Here is a 26216-nt window from a genome sequence, read left to right as displayed (position 1 = left end):
AATAACAAAAATGTACAAAGGATATAAACATAAATCTCAGAAGAAAAACAAGTAGCCAATTAACATGAAAAGCTACCCCTCTAAACAGAAACAAGTGTCCAAAACATGAAGTTTTATAACAGGTGTGAACAAACCAGAGAGATTTAGACATACTTCTAACTGTAGGTAGGATTTAAATTTGAAGAAGCCTGTTTTGAAAGACTTTGGATTACAATAAAAATTCCAAATGGGCATGCCATTGAGTCAGCAACTTAATTTCTAAGAATCTATCTTAAAGAAAAGAATTGTGGACAAAGATGTATAACTAAAGATACAGATATTAATTTGCAACATATTAAAATTAAGAACCAACCAGTGTTTAGTATGCAAGAGGTTAAACTGTGGTACAACCTTACTGTGGAATGCTATGCATCTGTTAAAAAGAAGTGGGTCTGTATATTCTGGTATAAACAGAGCTCCAAGCACTATTAAGTGAAGGAAAAAAAAAAACAACTGAGGAACACTACATAAGACATAATTCCATATATGTTAAATTATATACTTTAAATGTTATACACATGTTTGCATTGTATATATGTAATAATAGCTATCATTGAGTTGCATTGTTCTAAATATGCTAATGAATGACCTCATTTAATTCTCACAACCTATCTATCACCATTACACAGATGAGGAAACAGAGGCACAGAGAAATTTAGTAACTTTGGTCAGATGAGATTTAAACACTGGCATTCCGACTCCTGAACAGCCATTAATATGTACAGAGAAAGGAAACAGGAAGGAAGCAGTGTTGAAAGTGATTACCCTACGAAGGGAAGGGAAGAGGGGAATTAGTAAGTTTTCATACATATTTCTGTATTGTTTGAATCTTTTACAAAATATGTTCATCATTTACTTACATATTTTTATTTTTTTGTTTATTTATTTTTTAAAAGATTTATTATTTATTTATTTATTTTTGGCTGCATGGGGTCTTAGTTGAGGCACTTGGGATCTTCACTGAGGCATGCGGGATCTTCTGTTGTGGCACGTGGTGTCTTCAATTGCGGCTCCCAGGCTTCTCTCTAGTTGTGGCGTGCAGGTTTTTTCTCTTCTCTAGTTGTGGTGCGCAGGCTCCACGGCACATGGGCTCTGTAGTTTGTGGCACACGGGCTCTAGACGAGGTGCAAGAGCTCAGTAGTTGTGGCGTGCGGGCTTAGTTGCCCCGTGGCATGTGGGATCATAGTTCCCTGACCAGGGATCGAACCCGTGTCCCCTGCCTTGTAAAGTGGATTCTTTACCACTGGACCACCAGGAAGTCCCTACTTTTTTTTTTTTTTTTTTATTGGCTGCGTTGGGTCTTTGTTGCTGTGCACAGGCTTTCTCTTTTTGCAGCGAGTGGGGGCTACTGTTCATTGCGGTGTGCGGGCTTCTCATTGCCATGGCTTCTCTTTTGCGGAGCAAGGGCTACAGGCGCGGATTCCAGTAGTTGTGTCACACAGGCTCAGTAGTTGTGGTTCACGGGCTCTAGAGCACAGGCTCAGTAGTTGTAGCACACAGGCTCAGTTGCTCCTCTGAGTTTGGGATCTTCCCGGACCAGGGCTCACACCCATGTCCCCTGCATTGGCAGGCAGATTCTTAACCACTGCGCCACCAGGCAAGTCCCCCTACATGTTTTTAAAGGAGAAAAAAAGTTTGGCGAGGAACTCACTTTTGTTCTGCCATGTAAATAAGTTTTAAAATAATTTGTAAGTAAAAAAAATGTGGAGAACTTTTTTTCTTCAGACACTTCCCAGGTTCCTTGGCATAAATTGTGTGCGAAGTTTGAGATTTTTGTGTTATCTCTTATAGTTTTAAAATTTTTTGATATTACATAGGTGAATCACGTACTGATTTTTATTATCGTAGATAACCCAGTTACATATTAAGTGTTTACAGTCACTTAGTATTTTACAACCTCAATTGTAGTTATAAAGTAAGTATTCCACATACTTCCTAACAGTTCCTTGAAGATGGAGCTAGTCTGGCATTTAGTCCTTATTGTCCTCCTAAGTTTTTCTTGTTGGGGGTTAGACTGGGAATCTGATAGAAACTTCATTTCAGCTGCTGGTCCTCTAACCAGCGACTTGCTACACAACCTGAGCAGTCCACTGGGAAACCAGGATTCTCCCTTTGTAACAGGAGACAAAGAAATTTATGTTTGTCGCCAGCCACTGCCCTCGTTCCTGCCAGAGTACTTTAGCAGTGTTCGTGCCATTATGATCACTCATTACAAAGTATTTCTGCCGTGGGCACAACTACTCCCAGAAGGAAGCTCCAAGAACCCAGACAAGGAAACAGTGCAGTGCTACCGCCAACTCCTTGAGGCCCTCAAGACTGCTCAGCTTCAGCCCCTGGTGGTCCTGCACCACCAGACCCTCCCTGCCAGCACCATCCAGAGAACTGAGGCCTTTGCTGATCTCTTTGCTGACTATGCCTCCTTCATTTTCCACTCCTTTGGGGACCTAGTTGAGATCTGGTTCACTTTTAGTGACTTGGAGGAAGTGATAATGGAGCTTCCCCACCAGGAATCAAGATCTTCACGTCTCCAGGTCCTCACTGATGCCCACAGAAAAGCCTATGAGATTTACCATGAAAAATATGCTTCTCAAGGTGAGTACACATGACCCAGGTGGCTGACCCACCGGCAGCCTTCATTACCCACCTTCCTCCACCCTCCTTAAAGCAGGACTCAGCATTTCTTTCCACTTACCTCCAATAGTCCCCTTGAGACTTCCCTGGCAGTCCAGTGGTTAAGACTCCAAGCTTCCACTGCAGGGAGTATGGGTTTGATCATCCCTGGTCGGGGAAGTAAGATTCCGCATGCCACAAAGCACAGCCAAAAAAAAAAAAGTCCCCTCATATCTATTTATTAGTGAGAAATTAATACCGTACTGAAGATTTCCTGGTGGAGATAGGTAGGGGTGGTTTATATTGTACAGTGCCCAGCATTCCCTTTGAAAAATATCTTTTGAGCACCCTTGCCCAATCTTGAGTCTGCACTATCACGGATTATCTTTCTGTCCTTCTTTTGCCAGTCCTGCCTCCCTGACTCTTCCTAAGATTTCAAGATTGCCCATCCTCTCATCCACCCTGTTTTCTTTTATTTATTTATTTATTCTTATTTTATATATATGTGTGTGTGTTTCGGTCATGCCCCTCAGCTTGGGGGACCTCAGTTCCCCGACCAGGGATCAAACCCATGCTCCCTGCAGTGGAAGCCCAGAGTCCTAGCCACTGGACCTCCAGGGAATTCCTGAGCCTCCGCTTTTTCTTATGCAAAGCGAGTTACGTGTTCTAGTTGAAGCCTACATTCCAGCAGGGGAGACAAATACAAAGATAAAATAATAATATGCTGACAGATAGTGAGAAGAGCATGCTTACAATTGTCCATATTCCTGCTTCATGGCTAGTTTAAGGTTCCAATTCAGTAGGCCTGCATGGAATCAGGACGTTGATTTTAATAAATTCCCTAGGTGAATCTAGGCTAGGTACACCAAAAGATTGGTACACCAATTTTGAGAACCAATTTTGGATTATATATGCTTTCTGGGTTTTATTATATACTGTATGTATATTTTTATACATAGTATATAATACATCTGCATACTTGTATACTCTACCTTTGAAATTTAACATATTTAATGAATAAATTCTCATTTTATTAAAAACTCTTTGAAAGCATGATTTTCAGTGGTGTTACAGGTTCCCATTATATTAATGGATCATAGAGTTTAAAATATTCTTTCATTTTTGTATATAAGTTTATTTAATTTTCACTATTAAAAATTATGTTGCATTGAACATTCATATAAATAAATGCTTGCCTTCAGATAAATTCTTTCTGATAGATTCTTAAAACTGAAATGAATGGGTCAAAAGATGTGCATTCTTTAAGACTTTAAAGGATGTTGCTAAATTATTTTCCAGAGAAGTTGTAACTTTAACAGTTATAAAATTGTTCTTCTGACCCCACTCAGCCTGTTTTCAATGACGTAATTATTTTTATCATTGGTATAGACAGAAATAGTCAATAACCGATCTATTGTAAGAGTAGAAGAGACTTTTATTCAAGCCAAGCTGAGGACTATATCCTCAGAGACAGCCTCTCAGCTCTGAGGAACTCCTCCAAGGAAGCACGGTTTTCAGCACAGTTTTATATTTTGTCAGAACAAAGAACATCAACCATGACTGGGGTATATTCCTTCAAAGTTTTGAAAAAAGACAGATTAGCATGTACAGAGAGTCCGTATGGCTTGGCACCTGGGAAGGGAGCCTTATTATCAAAGGAGTACTAGCATTGATGTCCCAGGAAAAGAGGCATTTCTGTCTATCTTTGAAACAGACCTTCTTTACTTCCGAACAATGATGCATCCTCTTCTTTAATGGTTAAAGCAGATGTACAATGTATGTTTAATAGGCTACAAAACAGGATGTTCTAGTTAGCATAACGTTTATGTTAAATCATGTATAAGTCAGAATGACTTCCCCATATCTCAGTATGTGAAAAATTTCTTCCGTCATTGGTAATTTGACAGCTGAAAACTACTGTCTCATTTTCTTTATCTGCATGTATTTGCTCATAGAGAGGTTAAACATTTTCTCCATGTTTAAAATAAAAGCAGGACAAGGGAAGAAAGAGTGTGAGTGTGGATGGGGCTATTTTATATATGATTGTCAAAAAAGCTGTCCTCGGGCTTCCCTGGTGGCGCAGTGGTTGAGAGTCCGCCTGCCGATGCAGGGGACACGGGTTCGTGCCCCAGTCCGGGAGGATCCCACATGCCACAGAGAGGCTGGGCCCGTGAGCCATGGCCGCTGAGCCTGCGCGTCCGGAGCCTGTCGGGAGAGGCCACAGCGGTGACAGGCCCGCGTACCGCAAAAAAAAAAAAAAAAAAGCTGTCCTCAGACCACCTTTTGAGCCAGCTGGAATGAGGGAGGGAGCGAGCAACCATGGGATCTGGAGGATTACTGGCCATGGGGTGAGTGCAAAGCCCCTGGCGAGGATACAGCAAGAAGCCCAGCTATCCATTTCATGAACTGTAGAAGGAGGGAGAAGAAGGAGATGCCAGATTTGAAACTGGATTCTTTGGAAAGCCTGTCATGGGGTGAGTGAGAAAATAAATAAATGTTTGTTGGCTGTGATTCTACTGAAGAAGCTCTGAGTAAAATGAACTTTGAAAGAAGGCAAGGCCGAACTGGATCATCTGAAATTAAGGAAAATCTGTCTCATTTTTAGAAAATTCTAAATAATAGAGTTATTTAAATTATAAAACTAGACACGTTTATTAAAATGTTTTACGTATTTCATTTTTAATCTCCATCAGATTACTAAAAACTATTTCTTTCTTAAATTCATATTTTCCTTCTTTTCTTCTTCTACTCATTCCTCCCAGCTTTCATTTCATGTTTCATCAACATCACTACATTATCTGCCCCTGATATAATGCAGGACACAAAATAAATTCTCTTCTCAGTCTCTTTACTATTCCAAAAGGTGGTTTTCCTTCTTCCTTTCTCTCTCTCATTCTCCCCTCCCTTTTTAGTCCAATTAAATAGCTTTTCTGTTCCTTGTAAAATATATTTTTAATATACACAAAAACAGTTATATAACATATGTTGGTTAAAAGCAAAATAACTTTTTGAAGGTGGGGATATTGAATAATATCCCCCAAACTGAAAAGGAACTTTGAGACCAAAATGTGAAGCAGGCAACTCCATAAAATGCAATTATGGAGTTTATTGTGGGTAACTTACATATGGGTAGGATCAGGTGAACAGAGATCTGGAAGCATTTGCAGCTGCATTCCTCACTGCCAAAAGGGGCACAAGGGAATTTAAAGGGGCCAAAGCTAAAAAATGCAATCTGACTATTAAGGGAGAAGCACATCTGCACCAGTGGGACTGGGAGTTTTTCCATCCCCTTGGGGGTCTCATGACCATTATTCCTTGAGGACCATTAATCATCTGTGTCAGCTAAAGGGCATTCTTCCAGTTCTTAGATCAGATGAAGACAAGGGTAAAAGTTGATAGGAAACTTATCTGGCTTGGGTGCATTACTTGTGAGTAGGCTAAAGCTCAGTCACACAGGAAGGGGAGGGGGGTAGGTCTGTGGGCCTAAGATGGAGCTGACAAAATAGAGTCAGTGTGGTTCAGCTACACAATAACTAATACCCATGGAGTGACCACTCAGTCCAGCAATTAAAATGTAACAGAATACTGTGGTGATTTTGTAACACAGAAATATTGAATCACTATGTTGTGCACATGGAACTAACATAGTGTTGTAGGTCAATTATGCTTCAATTTTTTAAAGAGCAAGAAAACAGCAAAAAATTATATATATTATATAATACATATATATATAATATATATATTATACCACTTCACATCAACTAGGATGGCTGTAATAAAAAAGACAGACAGGGACTTCCCTGGTGGCGCAGTGGTTCAGAATCCGCCTGCCCATGCAGCAGACACGAGTTCGAGCCCTGGCCCGGGAAGATCCCACATGCTGGAGAGCAACTAAGCCTGTGTGCCACAACTACTGAGCCTGTGCTTTAGAGCTCAAGAGCCACAAGTACTGAGCCTACGTGCCACAACTACTGAAACCCACACGCCTAGAGCCCATGCTCCACACCAAGAGAAGCCACCACAATGAGAAGCCTGCGCACCGCAACGAAGAGTAACCCCCACTTGCTGCAACCAGAGAAAGCCCGCACGCAACAATGAAAACCCAAAGCAGCCAAAAATAAATAAGTAAATAAATTTATATTTAAGAAAAGACAATAACAAGTGTTGACAATGATGCTGAGAATTGGAACACTCATACTTTGCTGGTGGGAATGAATTATGGTGCAGCCACTTTGGAAATCGGTTTGGCAGTTCCTCAAGTTAAATTTTAGAGTTACCATATGACTCAACAATTCCTCTCCTAGGTATATATCCAAGAGAAATAAAAGCAAGTGTCCAGACAAAAACGCATCACAAATATTCATAGCAGTATTATTCATAATAACCAAAAGTGGAAACAACCCTTATGTCCATCAATTAATGGATAAACAAAAAGTGGCATATCAGTACAATGGAGTATTACTTAGCCCTTGAAAGGAATGACGTACTGATTCATGCTACACCATGATAATCCTTGAAGACATTATGCTAAGTGAAAGCAGCCAGTCTCAAAAGACCACATATTATATGATTTCATTTATATTAAATATCCAGAGTAGACAAATCTATAGAGACACTAAAGTAGAGTAGCTATATCTGGGGCTAGAAGAGAGAATGGGAAGTGACTGCTAATGGTTATATAATTTCTTCTTGGGTTACTAAAATGTTCTGGAATTAGTGGAGATGGTTGCACAGCTTTGTAAATGTACTAAAGACCACTGAATTTTATACTTTAAAGCGATGAATTTTATGATATATGAATTATATCTCAATTTTTTAATGTTAAAAAATTAATTGGATGGTTGAGGGTTTATAAAACAAAACAAACCATACCACAACTTATGTCTACTTGTATATTCTTCCCTATCTCATCTCCCATTCTCCCCCACCCCATCCCAGGTTACCACTGTGCTAAATATTCCATCCATTTTTATTAGTCTATGGCTTTCCCCTCTTCCCCATTTGGTGTCCATAATGGAGGTACAAGGTCAAACATTTTAAATAAAAATATTTAATTACAGAAAAAGTGAGATTTTACTAAATATATTGTAGCCCCCGCAAAATTCACCATGTTTAAAAAATGTTTAAAAATTAAATTCCCATTTACTGCTGATTAGAAAATAAACAATGTGAAATGCAGTTCTGATTTTTTCCTAAGAATTTTTTTATCAGGGTATGATTTACACACAGTGAAGTGCATAGATCTTAATTTTACAGTTTGATTAGTTTTGTTTTTTTGTTTGGGTTTTTTTTTTGCCGTACGCGGGCCTCTCACTGTTGTGGCCTCTCCCGTTGCAGAGCACAGGCTCCGGACGCGCAGGCTCAGTGGCCATGGCTCACGCGCCTAGCCGCTCCACGGCATGTGGGATCCTCCCGGACCAGGGCACAAACCCGTGTCCCCTGCATCGGCAGGCGGACTCTCAACCACTGCACCACCAGGGAAGCCCCGATTAGTTTTGAGACGCGCGGGCTCAGTGGCCATGGCTCACGCGCCTAGCCGCTCCACGGCATGTGGGATCCTCCCGGACCAGGGCACAAACCCGTGTCCCCTGCATCGGCAGGCGGACTCTCAACCACTGCACCACCAGGGAAGCCCCGATTAGTTTTGACAAACACATACATCCATGTAACCCATACCTTTCTCAAGATATAAGACATTAACCAACACCTCCAAAAATCCCATTCCTGATCAATTTTATAGCTTCCTAATCAATCCCTACCCAAGGAACAACCACTGGTCTGACTTCTATCAGCATAGTTATGAATGGAATCATACAGTATGTACTTTTTTGTTTCTGTCTTTTTTCATTCAGCATGTTTGTGAGATTTATGTATTTTGTTGCTGTATTAGTAATTTGCTCCTTGTTTCTTCTAAGTGGTGTTCTATCATGGATGTATCACAATTGAGGGGCATTTGGGCAATTTCCAGTTTTTATCTTCTATAAATAAGTTGCTATGAACGTTCTTGTACAAGTTTTTGCATGGACATATGTTTTCATTTCTCTTGGATAAATACCTAGGAGTGGAATTGCTGGATTACCAGGGAGAGATGTATTTGACTTTCTAAGAAACTGCCAGTTTCCCAAAGCAATTGTTCCATTTTATACTCCCACTAGCCGTGTGTGAGAATATCAGTGGCCTCACATCCTCACCAACCTTTGGCATTTTCATCCTTTCTATTTTAGCCATTCTGATGGTATCTCATTGAGTTTCCATTACTTTTTTAAAAATATAGTTTCTATCCCAACTGCATGTGTGCTTAAACAATATAGTATTCAATCTTGCTTGGTTTGGTTTTGAGCATCATGAAAGAGTATTATACTTTCTGTAGTCCTCTAGGACTTCTTTTCTCTCAAACAAAACTGTTTCGAAAGCTTATTCATATTGTTGAATATAGCTATAGTATCTTCTTTTCACTGCTCTCTGATATTCCATTGTGGGACTAAGCCACATTTTATTAATTAATTCTCCTGCTTATGTGCATCAGCCACCAGAATGGCTACTATTTTTAAAAAGCAGAAGATCCCAAGTGTTGGTGAGGATAGAGAGAAATTATAACCCTGTGCATTGCTGGCCAGGATGTAAATGGTGTAGCCACTATGGAAAACTGTGTGGCAGCTCAAGAAATTAAACATAAAATTACCGTATGATCTAGCACTTGTGGGTATATACCCAAAAGAATTGAAAGCAGGGACTTGAACAGATATTTGCACACCCGTTTTCATAGCAGCATTATTCACAGTAGCCAAAAGATGGAAATAATCTAAATGCCCAGACAAGGATGAATGGATAAAGAAAATATGCTAGATACATACAATTGAATATTATTCAGTGTTTAAAAGAAATGAAATTCTGACACATGCTACAACATGGATGAACCTTGAAGACATTATGCTAAGTGAAATAAGCCAGACACAAAAGGACAAATATTGTATGATCCCACCTATATGAGGGACCTAGAATGATCAAATTCACAGAGACAGAAAGTAGAATAATGATTACCAGAGGCTGGGAGGAGGGGGAAATGGGGAGATACTGATCATGGATGCAGAGTTTCAGCTTGAGATGATGGAAAAGTTTGGGAGGTAGATGGTGGTGACAGTTGCACAACAATGTGGATGTACTTAATGCCACTTAAAAAAAATTTTAATGGTAAATTTTATGTTATATATTATTACCACAATTCTGAAAAGTTCTTTTTTAATCTTTCTATATGTGTTATTATAAACCTCCTATTGATGTTTTTAATGTGCTCATGGGAAGGATACAAAAGAAGATTCTTAGCAGAGAGTCAGAGGGAGGGCAGGAGAGTGAACATCCCTCTCACATGAGAGCAGAGTTGCACACAGCGCTCTCCTCTTGTACAACACTGGGACACAATCTACAGCAACACTGTAGTCCCCACCCATCTCTTGAAGCATTGATACTGGCAGTTCAGTACTGGCCATATTACTTTTATTGAAGCATTTGGGGCAAAAGGGAAAGGAGCAAACGGAAAGGGACTATTTTTTAATGGACAACGGCAATGGTTTTTGGAGGAACGACTTCCCTTTGTGGTGGAAACAGAATTGAGCTTATCCTTAGTGAAATCTAGTAATGCCTGTGAGGGACATGACATGAACTTACACAGTGCTATGCAGTGATTTTTCTACATGGCCTTGAAACAGTTAATTCTCAACCCACAGCAAATACTGATTTTGAATTCTGTAGACAAGAATACCGACCTTTAACCATATCCTGCAAAAATTACAAGATAAATTATCTTAAGCCAGAGCAATTACCCCCTATTTCATTCCCAAGAAAACATGAAACTGCAAGCTTAGAATGAGAATCTAGTTTTGAGTAATCTGCATTTTACATTATTTTAAGAAGTATAGTTTGTGCTTGCACTGGGAACAGGTTGGGAACCATATCGGAAAGTTTATTTTGTGTGATATGAGAATTTCTGGGACTTCAGGTACATTTGTTCACTCTGATTCTAAAAACAGCTTGTAAAGTCAAATAGAAGTGATTTGTGGGTCAATTGTGCTTAGGGATTAACTATACTCTTGTGTCATGTCATTGATCCGGAGATAATACTAAATTGTACATTTTAAAGTGTTCAGCACAGTCTGAGAACATGTGTTCTATGTGAGCTGATGTGATGATAGACTGAAGCGTGGAAATCTGTGGAAGATGAAGTGGCTCCATCGGGCACAATCACTGAATAACTGGAAAATATCGTTATCTTATCAGAATGAGGACTAAATGTCTCTGAGTGATATTCCCTGCTCAGGGGATTTCAAAGTTCCATTATGTTTATCAAAATAAGCACTTTGGTAGTTGGCAGCAGTTGTTAATGGTGGTTTCATTGACTGGGGAGATCTTTCTCCTGTATAGAATTTGGATGCAGGAGAGAAGTCAGGCATATAGTCTTATAGTTTAAGTCTCAAACTCTGATTTCTTTCAGTTTTTGTTTACTGTTTCCAAAGCACAGGTCTGAGCACCTGCCTATGCACCCAGTCCTAAGCTTGCTGTTTGGAGGGCCTAGAGAAATGTTTAAGTTTGCTCTTCAAGGAGACCACAATCCAGCAGGAGATAAAGACTTATGCACATCAAAGAGTTAGATGGCACTGCTAACAACTGAGGAATCCCAAGTCCACAGCAGCGTGTCTCGAGTTGTGGTCTGAGCATCACTGCCTCAGAAGCACCCAGGAAGCTTGTTAAAAGGCACTTGCTCCTGGGCCCACCCCAGTCGGCTGACGAGAAGGACAGGTGATTCTGATGCATATAAGCTTAAGCCACTGTTAGGTGATCAAATGTCAAAGCAAGTGGATACAAGCTGCACAGGTTTATATTTCCTTCATGTGCAGTAAGTGTCGAATGGACATTTGCATAGCAAAAAAGGACATGTAATAGCAGTGCCCTGAGAATGCCCTGCCTTTCAAAAGTCTCTCCCCACCTGGAACCTTAGCTGTTTGGAACCAATGGTTCCCAAGCTTTAGTGTGTATCAGAATCACCTGGAGAGCTTGTAAAGCACGCAGAGGCCAAGGCTTATTAGGAACTTAGGATGCAGTTCTCTCCTTTCCGCCTTTTACATTGCTCAGGGTTGGGGGAAGGAACTGCTTTTATTCTTACAAAAGACTTTACAAGTGTCCTGCACTTCACCATCCTGATTTACATGAAACACTCTTTAAAGGGACATGTTTTAAAAAGCTATCTTGGGCTTCCCTGGTGGCGTGGTGGTTGCGCGTCCGCCTGCCGATGCAGGGGAACTGGGTTCGCGCCCCGGTCTGGGAGGATCCCACATGCGGAGAGGCCACGGCAGAGGGAGGCCCGCATACCACAAAAAAAAAAAAAAAAAAAAAAAAAAAGCTACCTTGTTTTCTAAAATCTTCCAGCTAGGGTAAAATCATGTGAGTGATTTCTTAAGAAATCCATTTTTTTTTTTTTTTTTTTTTGCGGTACGCGGGCCTCTCACTGTCGCTGCCCCTCCCGTCGCGGAGCACAGGCTCCGGACGCGCAGACCCAGCGGCCATGGCCCACGGGCCCAGCCGCTCCGCGGCATGCGGGATCTTCCCCGACCAGCCGGATCGGGGTACGAACCCGTGTCCCCTGCATCGGCAGGCGGACTCCCAACCACTGTGCCACGAGGGAAGCTCAAGAAATCCTTTTTAAAGTCAGTGAACGTGGAATAGAAAGGTCAATAGGAAATGAGTTTGCCTGGGGCTTCTGGGGTCACAGGCTCCTTCCTCTCTCACCTTCAGCCCTTCCTCTGGTTGGTTTCAGGCCAGAAGCTCTCTGTGGTCCTGCGAGCTGAGGCGATCTCCGAGCTCCTGCTAGAACCGTCTACGTCTGCACTTGCCAAGGTAATGACATCCCAAAGAAATAGCATCTGTAACTTCTCAGGAAAGTTGCTATTTTAATTTTTAAAAACCAAGAGAAATTTTTGTCTGTTGGCTTGACATTCTTTTTTTAAATCTATTTTATTGAAGTATAGTTGATTTACAATGTTGTGTTAACTTCTGCTGTACAGCAAAGTGATTCAGTTATACATATATATATTCTTTTTCATATTCTTTTCCATTATGGTTTATCACAGGATATTGAATATAGTTCCCTGTGCTATACAGTAGGACCTTGTTGTTTATCCATTCTCTATATAATAGTTTGCTTGACATTCTTACAAATGCCTCTTATGAGTGTTATGCATTCTCTAGATTCATAATTACTTTAAAACAAAATCTTATTTGTTGTAGCCCCAGCTCTCACTTGGTCAAGTGTCAGCTTTTGCCTGCACAAAGAAGTCAAATGCCTCTGCTCTTGTTCTGACTTTTTATTAAAAGAGCTTCTTAGAAGAGAGGTCAGTTTTTTTAGCAAAACAGATACTAGGGTAAAGGTTTTTTGTTTTTTTTTTAAACAATATCCCCCTAGAGTGCCCATCCTGGTTTTTACCTCCTCTAAATACAACTTTTAAATATCATTTTAATAGGAAAAGTGAAACATCTGAGAATTTAACAGCTTTGGCCCTTGTCATGTTGGCTGCTGGGCGGTATGGAACGCCCTCCGAGAAAACAACTGATTTCTGTAGTTGTGCAGCACTGGTGTCTGTGCTATGTTGGAGGCCCCATATGCCAAGGTCCAATTTCAGATTTACCAGCTCAGGGATTTAAAAACCAGACATGATAAGGTTCTGAAATGACCAGGTCCAAGACTGATTGTATGGCCAGATTACCAACTAAATTCTTTTACAAGGGGCGATAATTGCTATCAGTTATGAGCTCAGGAGACCAAAGTGCTGTTTGGAAAGTGTTTGTCAAGCAGCAGTCTTTGAACTGGTCTCTCTGCCCCCACTCCTGCCACGCGTCTGGGCCACCTTCCAAAAGCACAATTTTGTTCATTTCCCTACTGAGAAGCTGCACTCCCCTGAACTGGTGAAATTCCTCAGGGCCTTCCAGAATATGGCTCACTCAGGCCCTCTTGCTCTCTCTCTGGCCTCATCTTTTTGTCCCAGTGTGTATGCTATTTTTCCTTCCAGCTCTCCTGCATTCCCTACTTCAAGTCCTATCCTCCTGGCCTTCCTCAAATCTCTTCCAACAAAATTCTATCTATTTTTAACATCTGTGTGGATGTGCCCTCCATCAGGAGGACTCTGTTAATAATACTCCCTCACTCAACCTGATGTGATCTCTCCCCGCTTGGAGCCCTTAGCCATTTGTTTAGATCAGCGGTTCCCAAGCTTTGGTGTATACCAGAATCACCTGGAGAGCTAGTAAAGAACACAGAGGCCAAGGCTTAATGTGGAGGGATGCCCTGGGCCTTCATAGGCTTCCCAAGCTCCCAGGTGAGTCTAATCCCCACCAAGATTTGAGGACCACTGATGTGGATTTTTCATACAGCACTTAGAACTTTCTTCCTGTTCTTCATGTAGTCGGTGCATCTATTAACACTCTGTATCAAGTTGTAAGCTTCGGTGGATCTCACTCATCTTTAAACCCAGCACAGTGACTTTCAAGAGTATGAACTCAGTGATCATGTGCTGTATGGAATTGACAAACCAAGCAAGCGCTGATAGGGTGGAGGGGAAGGTTCGAGTGGAGCTCACCAGCGGGGAGCAAGCCTGTGGAATGTTGAGTAAACACCAATGATAACTTGACTGAGAAAGCCGTACGGAGCCAGAGGATAGTCAGTTATCAAATGTCACAGTGCACTGGGTTGTCAGCAGATGCCATTATTGACGGTCTTTGTCCCAAGGGAAGAGAAGGGGAGAAGACAGGCAATGATCTGGTCATGGCCAGGATAGAAATGGCTCGCTGAAAAGGGTAGGGAGGGAATCACCATTGACTCTGCATGTGTTTAGACTCTGAATCTGTAGTTCTTAAAGTATATGCAGGCCAGAGACAGGGCAGAGGGGTATGTCCTTAATTGGAGCACAGACGGGGGTGTCCATGGACCATGAGAGTTCTGTTCTCCAATAATAATGTGGACCAGGCTAGGGCCAACTGCGGTGGACTTTAAACTGTGGCCTGAACGTAGTCAGTGACTCTAGCCTACAATTAAAACAAAACCCCAAACCCCAGTAGGGTCTGCCGAAATTACTAAAGGGGCCTGTGGGTGGGTGAGGGCTCCACTGCCTCCGTCCTGCAAAGTGGAAGGCTATGAGGAGGGTGCTGCTCAGGGCAGCTCTGGCCTCTGACTCCCTTCCTTCGTGCTCAACCACTTGGTGGAAACCCACCCTTTCTGGCATATGGTGCTTCTTTCATTCACTCACTCATTCAATTGTGTGCATTTATTGAGAGCTTCCTGTGTGCCAGGCCAGGCACTTTGCTGAGTGCACATGTGATGTATTCCCCACAACACGTAGGCACACCCCACACACATTCTCACTTTGTCCCCAGCTTTTCCTCATCCTGCTTTTCCCTTGGAAAATCCCACTTTGGAGTATTCCATTTAGTAATAAGGGGAGAAACGAAAAAAGAATACTTCTGAGCAGTTCTTTGTCTTGAAATTCCTTGTGCTCTGATGATCCTATTTACTTATTTCCAGGATGCAGTTGACTTCCTCTCTCTTGATTTATCTTATGAATGCCAAAGTGAGGCAGATTTCCGGCAGAAGCTGAGTCAATTGCAGGTAATTTGAGCTATTTTCCATATTGATGATGAATACCAAAGTTTCCTGAGAGCATATTAGACATTTACTGCTTCAGCTGATGTGTAAACTGAACTTCCTCCAAGAGTCCATATGCTTGCAGGGAATTCCCCAGCGGTCCAGTGGTTGGGACTCTGTGCTTTCCTCACTGCCAAGGGCCCGAGTTCAATCCCTGGTCCGGGAACTAAGATCCCACAAGCTTCTTGGTGCAGCCAAAAATAAGTAAACAAATAAAAGAGTCCACATACTTATAGAGTTGCATCTGGGGAGATTCCTATAGAGAACATCTGGAGGTTAGATAGTCTTCTCTGGAAAGGATAATGAGGGTTGGCTTGTTAAGGTAAATATTTACATGGATCCTCCGCTCTCTTGTGTAGAAAGCTACTGAGAATCCAAATTCCAGTGTTCATTCTGAGATTAAAAGAGACATTTCGGGCTTCCCTGGTGGCGCAGTGGTTGAGAGTCCGCCTGCCGATGCAGGGGTCTCAACTCAGTGAAAAAACTCAACCAACAGATGCCAACACCAAGATAATATATATGTTAGGATTACCAACAAGGATTTTCAACGAGTCATCATAAAAATGCTCTGGGCTGGGGCTTCCCTGGTGGCGCATTGGTTGCGCGTCCGCCTGCCGGTGCAGGGGAACCGGGTTCGCGCCCCGGTCTGGAAAGATCCCACGTGCCGCGGAGCGGCTGGGCCCGTGAGCCATGGCCGCTGAGCCTGCGCGTCCGGAGCCTGTGCTCCGCAACGGGAGAGGCCACAGCAGTGAGAGGCCCGGGTACCGCAAAAACAAACAAACAAACAAAAAACCAGACATTTCATGGATGTGGTCATGTAAATATTTACCCTGACAAGCCCACCCTCACTGTCCCTCCACTCCCCTCAGAGCACCTGCACCCCCCTCTGAGCCTCAACTGCTGCTCCCCACTGGCACACAGGTGTCTTAGGGCCTGAGGACCCACAGCACATCCCCAGGTTCTGAGTTCTGCAGGAGGTACATGTAGGGGTCCCACATTCCCTTCTCAGAAGAGGCTTTGCTCACCAGAGGCTTCCCCACTCAGCAGAGGGCTCCTGCAGCTCTCCAGTCCTGTGATACCACAGGCTGCCTCACTGCATATGTATCTTCCAGGAAGGGGAAAACCCTCGGTTCCCTTAGGAGTTTGGCTTTCCGCATTGACCTGGCCCAGGGAAAGAACAAGACTACGTGGGTCACAGCTCCACTAACTGGTTCTGAGCAACTTACTTGGTTTCTCAGAGATTAAGGCTTGAGGCTCATTGTTACTGGCTGCTCTGAGAAAATAAAGAACCCGCCTGGCTTCTTTTTAAGTAGTTGCTATTGGTATTTCTCAGTGGCTGTTAACTACTCAGAGGAGGAAAACTTAGTGTGGGAAAAATGACAAAACCCAACCTCCCCCAAAAAAGGTAACCTAAAGTGAGGTCAAACAACATGTCAGCCTAAAGATATTTCTTTTGACACTGAAATGCCTAGAAATGGGAGAAAAATTACACCTGCTCCAATTTTAATGAAGGTAGCTTCATTTAAATTTCTTTATGGAGTATGTTAGATATATCCAAGGGTAGAAAGAAAAGTAAAATGAAGCCATCCCCAGCTTCAAAAGCTATCAACTCGTGGCTGATCTTGTTTCATCTATACCCTACCTTCCCCCTCTCAAACCAGATTGTTTTGAAGCAAACCCTAGACATCCATAAACATCGTGACAGTGGCACCTGATTGAGCTTCTTGTAGCAGCACAGGCCCCTGACATGAGCGGACTGCCTTGTTCCTGGTCCTAACACAGTGACTGGTTCTAGGAGGTACCTTGTAGCCTGAGGTGATGGCAGAAATTAACCTGTCTCTTTGGTGGGGGTCAGTGTAGAGAATGGTCTATGTTATTGAAAAGTGTAGATTTTTCTCCCTCAAGTCTAGAGCCGGCTCTCTTTATTAACTGAGATGGCTAGCGGTCATTTCCAAAACCAAATTGAGTGTCGTGAGTTCTCATCTTTAAAATCTGTCCCTGTTAACAAAAAACTTACTCTAGGCAGCTTCAGTTCACTTGCTCGCCTGTATCATTTCAGACTATTGAGCCAAAAGTGAAAGTTTTCATCTTCAACCTGAAACTCCAGGACTGCCTCTCCACCAGGAAGAACCCAGCTGATCTGTTCTTCAGCCTTCTCACAGGTGAGTGGACCATCACTGGAGAGGTTTGGAGTGATATTTGGTGCACAGGCTTGTGGGGTAGCTATTTTAAATGTCTGGAGTTCCAATGGGAGGAGCGACCAGAGAGGAGGGGTGGTCTGAGAGCCCACCCCAGATGGGTTTAGTGTCCCTTGTCTTCTTGTTGTTGGTCTTGATCCCTTAGCTCCCACTGACCCAAGAAAGAAGAGAGGTTCTGTACGAGGATGGTAAGGATGCCTTGGTCTCATGGAAATAAAGACCATCAGGCCTCAGATGTCAGGTGTAAGCATGGCAACTGCCCTGTGTCCATCTGTCCACTTCCATTACCCCTCCCTGTAAGGTCTCTCATCTCTGCCCCCCTTGGCAGGGCTGCCTCTCTCCCCTCAGCCACCTTACTTTTGTTCATTTCCCCATTACCTAATCAAAATCTTCAGGTATAGGACCCACAGCTCATGGAGCATCTCCTTGGTGTCTCTTAGTTCAAATTCTTGAGAGTGAATCTGATGGGTGGGCCATGCATCAGAAGATTGCTCCTGGGACTTCCCTGGTGGTCAAAGGTTAAGTCTCTGTGCTACCACTGCAGGGGGCACGGGTTCCATCCCTGGTTGGGGAACTAAGATCCCACATGCCACATGGTGTGGCTAAAAAAAGAAGAAGAAGATTGCTCCTGGTCCAATCTGGCCAAGGGAAAGTAGGAGGTCCACTAAGGCCTCAGGGGCTGAGGACCACTAGACACTCTGAAGGAAGGGCCAAGGGGCATGCTCCTGCATGCCTGGATATCCAGTTCAGTCTCCCTGTAAGGTCAGAATATGGGAGAAGTTGGTAGTGCCCTTTCTACCACCTGTAACCAGCGCTGAGCTGGCTTCACAGACCTCTTGAACTGCATCCATGGATACCACTTAATAACTCTTGCCCTAACTCATCTTTGATGGTATAATGATTTCTGTTCTTAAATCCCATCACTTTCTAAATGGTTAAAATGGTCAATTTTATGTTTATGTATAGTTTCTTACAAAAAAAAAAAAATTCTGCCCCCTTCTGATATTTGAGTTTTGAGTCAGTTGTTCTCCGTGTTTGGTCTCCAGACAAGAAGCATTAGCTTCACTTGGGAACTTGTTAGACATTCACATTCTAGAGCCCACCTCAGATCAGAAACTGTGATCAGAAACACATCAGAAACTTTGGAGTGGGCCCAGCAATCTGTGTGGAACAAGCTCTGCAGGTGATGCTGTTGCACATGGAAGTTTGAGAACCACTGTTCTATCACTTTTTTGGTTTTTTTTGTGGTACGCAGGCCTCTCACTGTTGTGGCCTCTCCCGTTGCGGAGCACAGGCTCCGGACGCGCAGGCTCAGCGGCCATGGCTCACGGGCCCCGCCGCTCCGCGGCATGTGGGATCATCCCAGACCGGGGCGCGAACCCGCTTCCCCTGCATCAGCAGGCGGACGCGCAACCACTGCGCCACCAGGGAAGCCCTGTCACTTTTGACTTCTATAAATCTTTAGCCTGTGGAATTTTCCAGAGGGGCTTGGAGCCATTGCTTGGGGTTTGGGTGTGGTGTATAAGTGAGGAAAACTGTTGATAGTAGTCATGCATAGTGTTGGTTGGGCTTCAGGTGGAGTGAATTAAACGTCTTCTCTTATAGCCTTAAGTGAAGAACAAGTGCTCACCATTGGGTTTGATCTTAGTACATTCCTGAGCTGTTCATCAAGTTCCAAGAAAAGGTAATGTTAGATTTCCTGTTGGACTATCAATAACTGATATTTGCAGAATACTCTGTTGTTCTTTCACATGTGTAAACACAGGGGACTGTTTGTCATCTGCCTCTTGGACCAGTGAGCCCTTCGTAGCCGTTCTAGAGACAAGAGATGAAGGCTCAGAGGGGAAAGCAGGGAGCAGTGTCTCTGGCCACCACACGGTTCTCCTCTAGTTCACCCAAGTGCACACAACTAGCAGAACTGGTGTTTAAACCCCTGCCTTCTTGTTGGAGGCATTGTGAGGTTGTGGACGAGCAGGCTGGGTTAATGATAGATCTGCCCATCCCTGAAGTTATGTGATCTGAGTAAGTAAGGTGAGTTCTCTGCACCATTTCCTCACACAAAATGTGAAACATCTTACCCGTGAGGAGATGGCATAGATAGGAAAGCCAGCTGTGCAGCGGGGCAGAAGCCTAACTCAGCAGTTTCTCAGGACAGAGGTTTTAAATTATTGTGGGATTGCAAATAATTTCTTAGCACATGACTAAAGTGCCAAAATTTGTAAGTGACATACTGAGAAAAATTAGAGTAGATTTGAGGTTATATCCATAATTATATCATTCTCATGCACTTATATTCCAGTGCGCTTCTCAAGAGAATTTGGTGTGGAAGCCAGTGCAGGGAGCTTCCCAGAACCCTCAGCTCTCCGTGGGGGTGTGTTACACACCTGAGCATCATGTACCATGCGTCAAGGAAGGACCAAGGCCCGGAGGCAATCATTGGCTTCCCAGACCTTCAGCTAGAGCTCACCTCAGACATTTCTAGCACAACTCTGTCCAAGATCATAAACTTCAGTTGCCACCACCTCTTTGTACTTTTTCTCTCCCAGCATTTGGCTGTCCTCAGCTGTGTCTCCTTCCATTGTTCAATCCTCTCAACTCACTTCAAATCAGCAGTTCAGATCACCAGACCCTAAGCAACTGCACATGTCAGGCTTTGTGCTGGGATTATAAACAGTATGATGAGCAGGTAGATCAGAACTGCTCTCTGTGCACACTTGGAGTCAGCTGAGGAGTGCTGGGCTCTCTTTTCAGAAAATAAAACTCAAGAGGTCATAATAAACGTGGTGCCCTGGGGACTTCCCTGGCGGACCAGTGGTTAGGACTCTGTGCTTCCACTGCAGGGGGCATGGGTTCCATCTCACCTTGGGGAACTAAGATCCCACATGTCACGCATGACATGCCCAGAGAAAAAGAAAGGGGGCACCCTGAGATCACAATGATTGCAAAACCACAAGATGACATGAGACACCGGCTCCAGGATTCTCTAACACCTTGATCTCTCAGTACCTTGCCTGCAGGGAAGATCCAACATTGGCTAACGTTAAACTGAGAGTGGGGGTGGCGGGTTCTCACTCAGGTGGATGTTGATGGAGAACCTGCAGGGGCAGGTGGAAGGGCGTTCTGAGAGGACGGACATCATTTTCTCGTCGGAGTGTTTTAGACCTCAGAAGTGAGATAGAGAAGCCCGCCAGTGATTCTAGCACAGAGTATGGCAGGAGATACAGCACTGCTCCCCAGAGGAGGGAAAAAGAGCATTACCTGGGATGCTCTGAGGCGGCTTAGAGTGGGGGGTGAGGGGTGGCTGAAGGAGGGGCACCTGGAGGGCTGGGCATAGAGACTTTCTGTGCTAAATCTCTTCCCAAGTTAGGCAAACCCAGGACTCCCAGCTCCAAGGCCTGTATGGCAAGTTCTGTGTTATCCAGGGTCAGTTTGTTTCTTCAAGACCTCTTCTCACCCAAGCCAGAAGGATGGTCATAGTCAGAAGGGTTGGGTCAGAACAGCTGAGTGGGCACCCCACCATGTCCCTGGTGTGCTCCAGAGTCATGCATCTGTTTTGGGTAATCCACAACTATAGGCTATCATTTCCCCTCACCACTTTTCTACCAAATGCAGATGAGTTGATTCTTCATAAAATAGGAGGAGCTTAAGTTTGGAAGGTCCAGGCTCCACTCCACGGGAGGGAGGTCTTTCTGCAGTGTCCCCGTCACTTCTACCAGTTCTGTGCTCTGGGCCAACCTTGTATAAGTGTCAGCCCCTCGATGGCCCAAGGTCAGGGAGATGCTCTTATACTCCACTCCCTCTCCTCATGTGTGTTCTCTTCTCCAGGCCAAACACACCTACCTCCACCAACCCTTCCTCAAGGGTTGCCCTCTGCTGGTGTAACTGCTGCATGTTATCACGCACTGCTTTCCAGCCTGCAGGACAGGACTCAGATAGAGAAAACAATAAAGAAAGAAGGGACGGAGGGAAGGAGGAAGGAAGGAAGGAGAGAGAAGGAAAACAGATTAGAAGTAAATAGAATATATCAGACTTCATTGCGTATGAGAATAGCATTTTTACGTTATGCTTTATTTCAGCTATGTTTATTTCTGATGTTTATTTCAGATACATTTATTTCTGAAATAAAACATAACATGCACATAAATGTCTACACATCTACACACATACATAGTGATATGTGGTTAAAAGCACAGATTCTGTGCTGTACCATTTGCAAGCTGTGTAATCAAGGAGGAGTTCTCATTTTTTAAAAAAACATGATGTAAGTTTATTGATATAAATAAAGCCTGAAGATGGACAGTCTAGAGTGGGTAAAAATCATCAGGAATCCAGGCTCCTTCTTGTTGCTTTGTTATTCTTAACAAAACTTCTACCTCATGGTGCAGGATGGATGCGTGAGCTCCTGCTGTTATGACCATAATCCAGGCAGCATGAAGAAGAAAGGAGGTTATAGCCAGGGTTGACATTTGAGTGGTACACATCAGTAGAGATGTACCAGTCGTTCAATTATTAAAATATTTCTGTACCAGCTGGTAAGTAGCTGCTGGCCCCCTGATGCCCAGAAGTTACTCATTTCTTTAAGTCTCAGTTTCCTCCTCTGTAGGAAGAAGATAAATAATGTAGTACTTATCTCGTACACTTATTTTGAAAATTAAATGAGATAATGTACATACATTTTTATCATAGTGGTCACCATAGAATCAAAAGGCTCAGTAAATTGAAGTCATTATTATTAGCTATGTTTTATAACTATACATTATAAGAAGAAAAACTCATCAGAACTGAAGACTATATTCAAGGGTGATCTAATACAGCAAACAGTAGCATTGGTACAGTATTTTCACTCATGCAGGAGCAATGATAACTCACCTAAGAAGAGACAATAATAATAATTTTCCCATCTACCAGTCACTTGCTGCCCATGACTTTGGGTCAGTGTTTCTGGAATCTTTACTGATTAAACACATTGTCACTGTTCCTCAGTCTGGGGGCATTTGTAACTTACAGAGTCATTACTTACTATGTCCCTTTATGTCACTTCACTCCTACAGCAGGTCTTGTTCTCTGACTGACAACCTGACCCTCCAGACTGCCCTGCAGCTGGACCCGGAGACAGCAGTAGACTCTTCGCTGCCCCATTCAGCCTATCAGAGAGTCTGGGAAATGTTTGCCAACCAGTCCAGGGCAGAAAGGGATGCTTTCCTGCAGGATGTTTTTCCCGAGGGTTTCCTCTGGGGCGTCTCCACAGGGGCTTTTAATGTGGAAGGAGGCTGGGCTGAGGACGGAAGAGGGGCGAGCATCTGGGACAGAGTCGGGCACCAGAACACCGGCAAGGGCCAAGCAACGCCAGAGGTGGCCAGTGACAGTTACCACAAGGTGGACACTGACGTCGCCCTGCTTCGTGGCCTCCGGGCCCAGGTCTACAAGTTCTCCATCTCCTGGTCCCGCATCTTCCCCACTGGGCAGGGGCAGAGCCCCAACCTCCGAGGCGTCGCCTACTACAACATGCTGATCGACAGGCTGCTGGACTCGCACATCGAGCCCATGGCCACGCTGTCCCACTGGGACCTGCCTCAGGCCCTGCAGGACCGCGGCGGGTGGCAGAATGAGAGCGTGGTGGATACCTTCCTGGACTATGCGGCCTTCTGCTTCTCCACGTTTGGGGACCGTGTGAAGCTGTGGGTGACCTTCCACGAGCCGTGGGTGATGAGCTACGCAGGCTACGGCACCGGCCAACACGCACCGGGCATCTCCAACCCAGGGGTGGCCTCTTTTAAGGTACTTCCCATCCTTGCAATGCCTACTTGTTGGAAGAGAAAGGACATTGGGTTGGAAAAATGTTATTTTACCTTCCCATCAGCAAGTCTTTCCTTTTTTTTTTCCTTTAAAGGAAATCAGAGGGAGGGAGGGAAGGAACCATAAATTGTTAATCACCTTATTTGTCCAAACACTATTCTGGCACTTTAACAATTGTTGCCACCTCCTCAGAACGGCTCTGATGGATGAGGGAGTCGGGGCTTAGGAGGAGAAGCAATTGGTCATGATGAAATTGCTAGTGGGTTAGCAGTGTGAAGCCAACATTTGAGCCCAGGTCCCTTGACTCCAAAGCAAGTTTTCCACGTCAGCCAGAACTGTTAATTGCAAGTGATAGAAAACCCAACCCAAACTGACTTAAACAAGGAGGGAATTTCTGAGTTCTGGAAACTGAAGAGTCTTAGTTTTAGCTGATCAGAGTGGAGCTTGATTAGACCACAGATGATGTTACCAGGACTCGATTTTTCTTCTTCTCTTGCTCCCCTCACTGGCTTTATTCTTGGGCTGCCTGGTAGCCAGATGGCCGCAATCCTTCTCTCACATTTCAAGATCAGCAGAAAACAGAAAAGACAGCTTGCCTCTGTTCTGGCGTTCCCAGGAAAGTTCTCCCCGTGCTCATAGTCTCTGCATGGGTCGCGTGCCCATCCCTGAACCAGTCACTGGGTCTAGGCTAGGGGACTGTGTGGCACTGATTGGTTTTGACCCAGGTCCCAGCTCTACCCCTCAACACACTGGGCTGAGAGACAGCGAGGTCGGCGGGGAGAGGGTGGTCTTTCCAGAGGGCAGTCAGGGTATCATTTCAACAAGAAGGGGATGTGTATCCTGGAGACAACATTTAAAATGGCTTAACATGGGTCCCATCCATCATTTCCCTTTTTCTTCAGAATCTCCCAGGAAACCTACCAGCTTCCCTGGCTGCATTCTTCAGGACAGACAATTAGTCTAGCTTTCCCCCAGCACCTTTTGGGTTCTGTTCTCTTCTGAAAGAGGAGCATTCACTGGGCCCCAAGCTAGATATTAAGTGCCATCAAGACACTTAACTGCCCATTAGAAAATTAGAGAACAATTCAAAATACCCACAATGAGAGTGAGCTGGAATACTGTGAATAAATGACTCAATGAAATGCCAAAATATAGCACTTGTCAAGGCTTCCATTCTGCTCTTGTTCAGCAAGTGACTGTACCCACGGAAAGAGAGAACACTTCTGAAAGGGGAAAGCTTGAACCTTTCTGTTTGTCTCTTTGTTGTAAAACTCATCCCAGCCTTTTCACCTTAGGCTTCTTATCCCTACAGCCATGGCTCCTGAGACTTTTCTACAGAGACTTTTATGAGAAAGTCCACCTCACTTTTTGTTTTTTTGTGGGGGAGCTGCATTGGGTCTTCGTTGCTGCGCGTGGGCTTTCTCTACTTGCAGCGAGCGGGGGCTTCTCATCGCGGTGGCTTCTTGTTGCGAAGCATGGGCTCTAGGCGCGCAGGCTTCAGTAGTTGTGGCATGCAGGCTCAGTAGTTGTGGCTCGCGGGCTCTAGCGCACAGGCTCAGTAGTTGTGGTGCACGGGCTTAGCTGCTCCGCGGCATGGGGGATCTTCCCAGGCCAGGACAGTAACCCGTGTCCCCTGTATTGGCAGACGAATTCTTAACCACTGCACCACCAGGGAAGCCCCACCTCACTTTTCTCTTTCAATTCTTCCTTTTATTTATAAAACATTATGACACCATTAAGGAAAAATTTCCAAGAAAAGATCTTTTTCATAGTTCTACTAGTATTTCCTTCCAGTCATGGTTTCCTTACATTCATAGTGTAGTCACAGTGTGCACTTAGCTTAGTGCCCTTGTTTTTTGTTGTTGTTGTTGTTGTTTTTATTGAAGTATAGTTGATTTACAATGTTGTGTCAATCTCTGCTGTACAGCAAAGTGACTCAGTTATACACATATAGACTTTTTTTTTTAGGTATTTAGACTTTATTCTGAATCTGATAGACAACAGTTTTTTTTTAATTTTTAAATTTTATTTATTTTTTTATACACCAGGTTCTTATTAGTCATCAGTTTTATACACATCAGTGTATACATGTCAATCCCAATCTCCCAATTCATCACACCACCACAACCACCCCACCGCTTTCCCCCCTTGTTGTCCATACGTTTGTTCTCTACTTGTTTCTCAATTTCTGCCCTGCAAACAGGTTCATCTGTACCATTTTTCTAGGTTCCGTATATATGCATTAATATACAATATTTGTTTTTCCCTTTCTGACTTACTTCAGTCTGTGTGACTGTCTCTAGATCCATCCACGTCTAAACAAATGACCCAATTTCATTCCTTTTTATGATTGAGTAATATTCCATTGTATATATGTACCACATCTCCTTTATCCATTTGTCTGTTGATGGGCATTTAGGTTGCTTCCATGGCCTGTCTATTGTAAACAGTGCTTCAGTGAACATTGGGGTGCATGTGTCTTTTTGAATTATGGTTTTCTCAGGGTATATGCCCAGTAGTGGGATTGTTGGATCATATGGTATTTCTATTTTTAGTTTTTTAAGGAACCTACATACTGTTCTCCATAGTGGCTGTACCAATTTACATTCCCACCAACAGTGCAAGACGGTGCCCTTATCTCCACACCCTCTCCAGCATTTGTTGTTTGTAGACTTTCTGATGATGCCCGTTCTTTTTTTTTTTTTAACATCTTTATTGGAGTATAATTGCTTTACAATGGTGTGTTAGTTTCTGCTTTACAACAAAGTGAATCAGTTATACATATACATATGTTCCCATATCTCTTCCCTCCTGCATCTCCCTCCCACCCTCCCCATCCCACCCCTCCAGGTGGTCACAAACCACCTAGCTGATCTCCCTGTGCCATG

General features: G+C 43.7%; 1 protein-coding gene across 1 annotated transcript in view; it reads left to right on the top strand.

Annotated features, from left to right (window-relative positions):
* Window positions 1-1312: 1312 nt before the first annotated feature.
* Window positions 1313-26216, top strand: part of LCT (lactase) — a 73654-nt gene continuing 48750 nt past the window's right edge. Inside the window, exons 1-6 of the mRNA XM_007129484.3 lie at window positions 1313-2631; window positions 12458-12537; window positions 15215-15298; window positions 17394-17496; window positions 19138-19216; window positions 22584-23310. Of these exons, the coding sequence (XP_007129546.1) occupies window positions 1992-2631; window positions 12458-12537; window positions 15215-15298; window positions 17394-17496; window positions 19138-19216; window positions 22584-23310 (1713 nt within the window). The 5' untranslated portion in view covers window positions 1313-1991. The remainder of the gene's footprint in view (window positions 2632-12457; window positions 12538-15214; window positions 15299-17393; window positions 17497-19137; window positions 19217-22583; window positions 23311-26216) is intronic.

Source organism: Physeter macrocephalus, chromosome 2 (assembly GCF_002837175.3).
Source record: "Physeter macrocephalus isolate SW-GA chromosome 2, ASM283717v5, whole genome shotgun sequence".
Taxonomy (NCBI): Eukaryota; Metazoa; Chordata; class Mammalia; order Artiodactyla; family Physeteridae; genus Physeter; species Physeter macrocephalus.
This window is presented reverse-complemented; position numbering and strand designations above follow the sequence as displayed.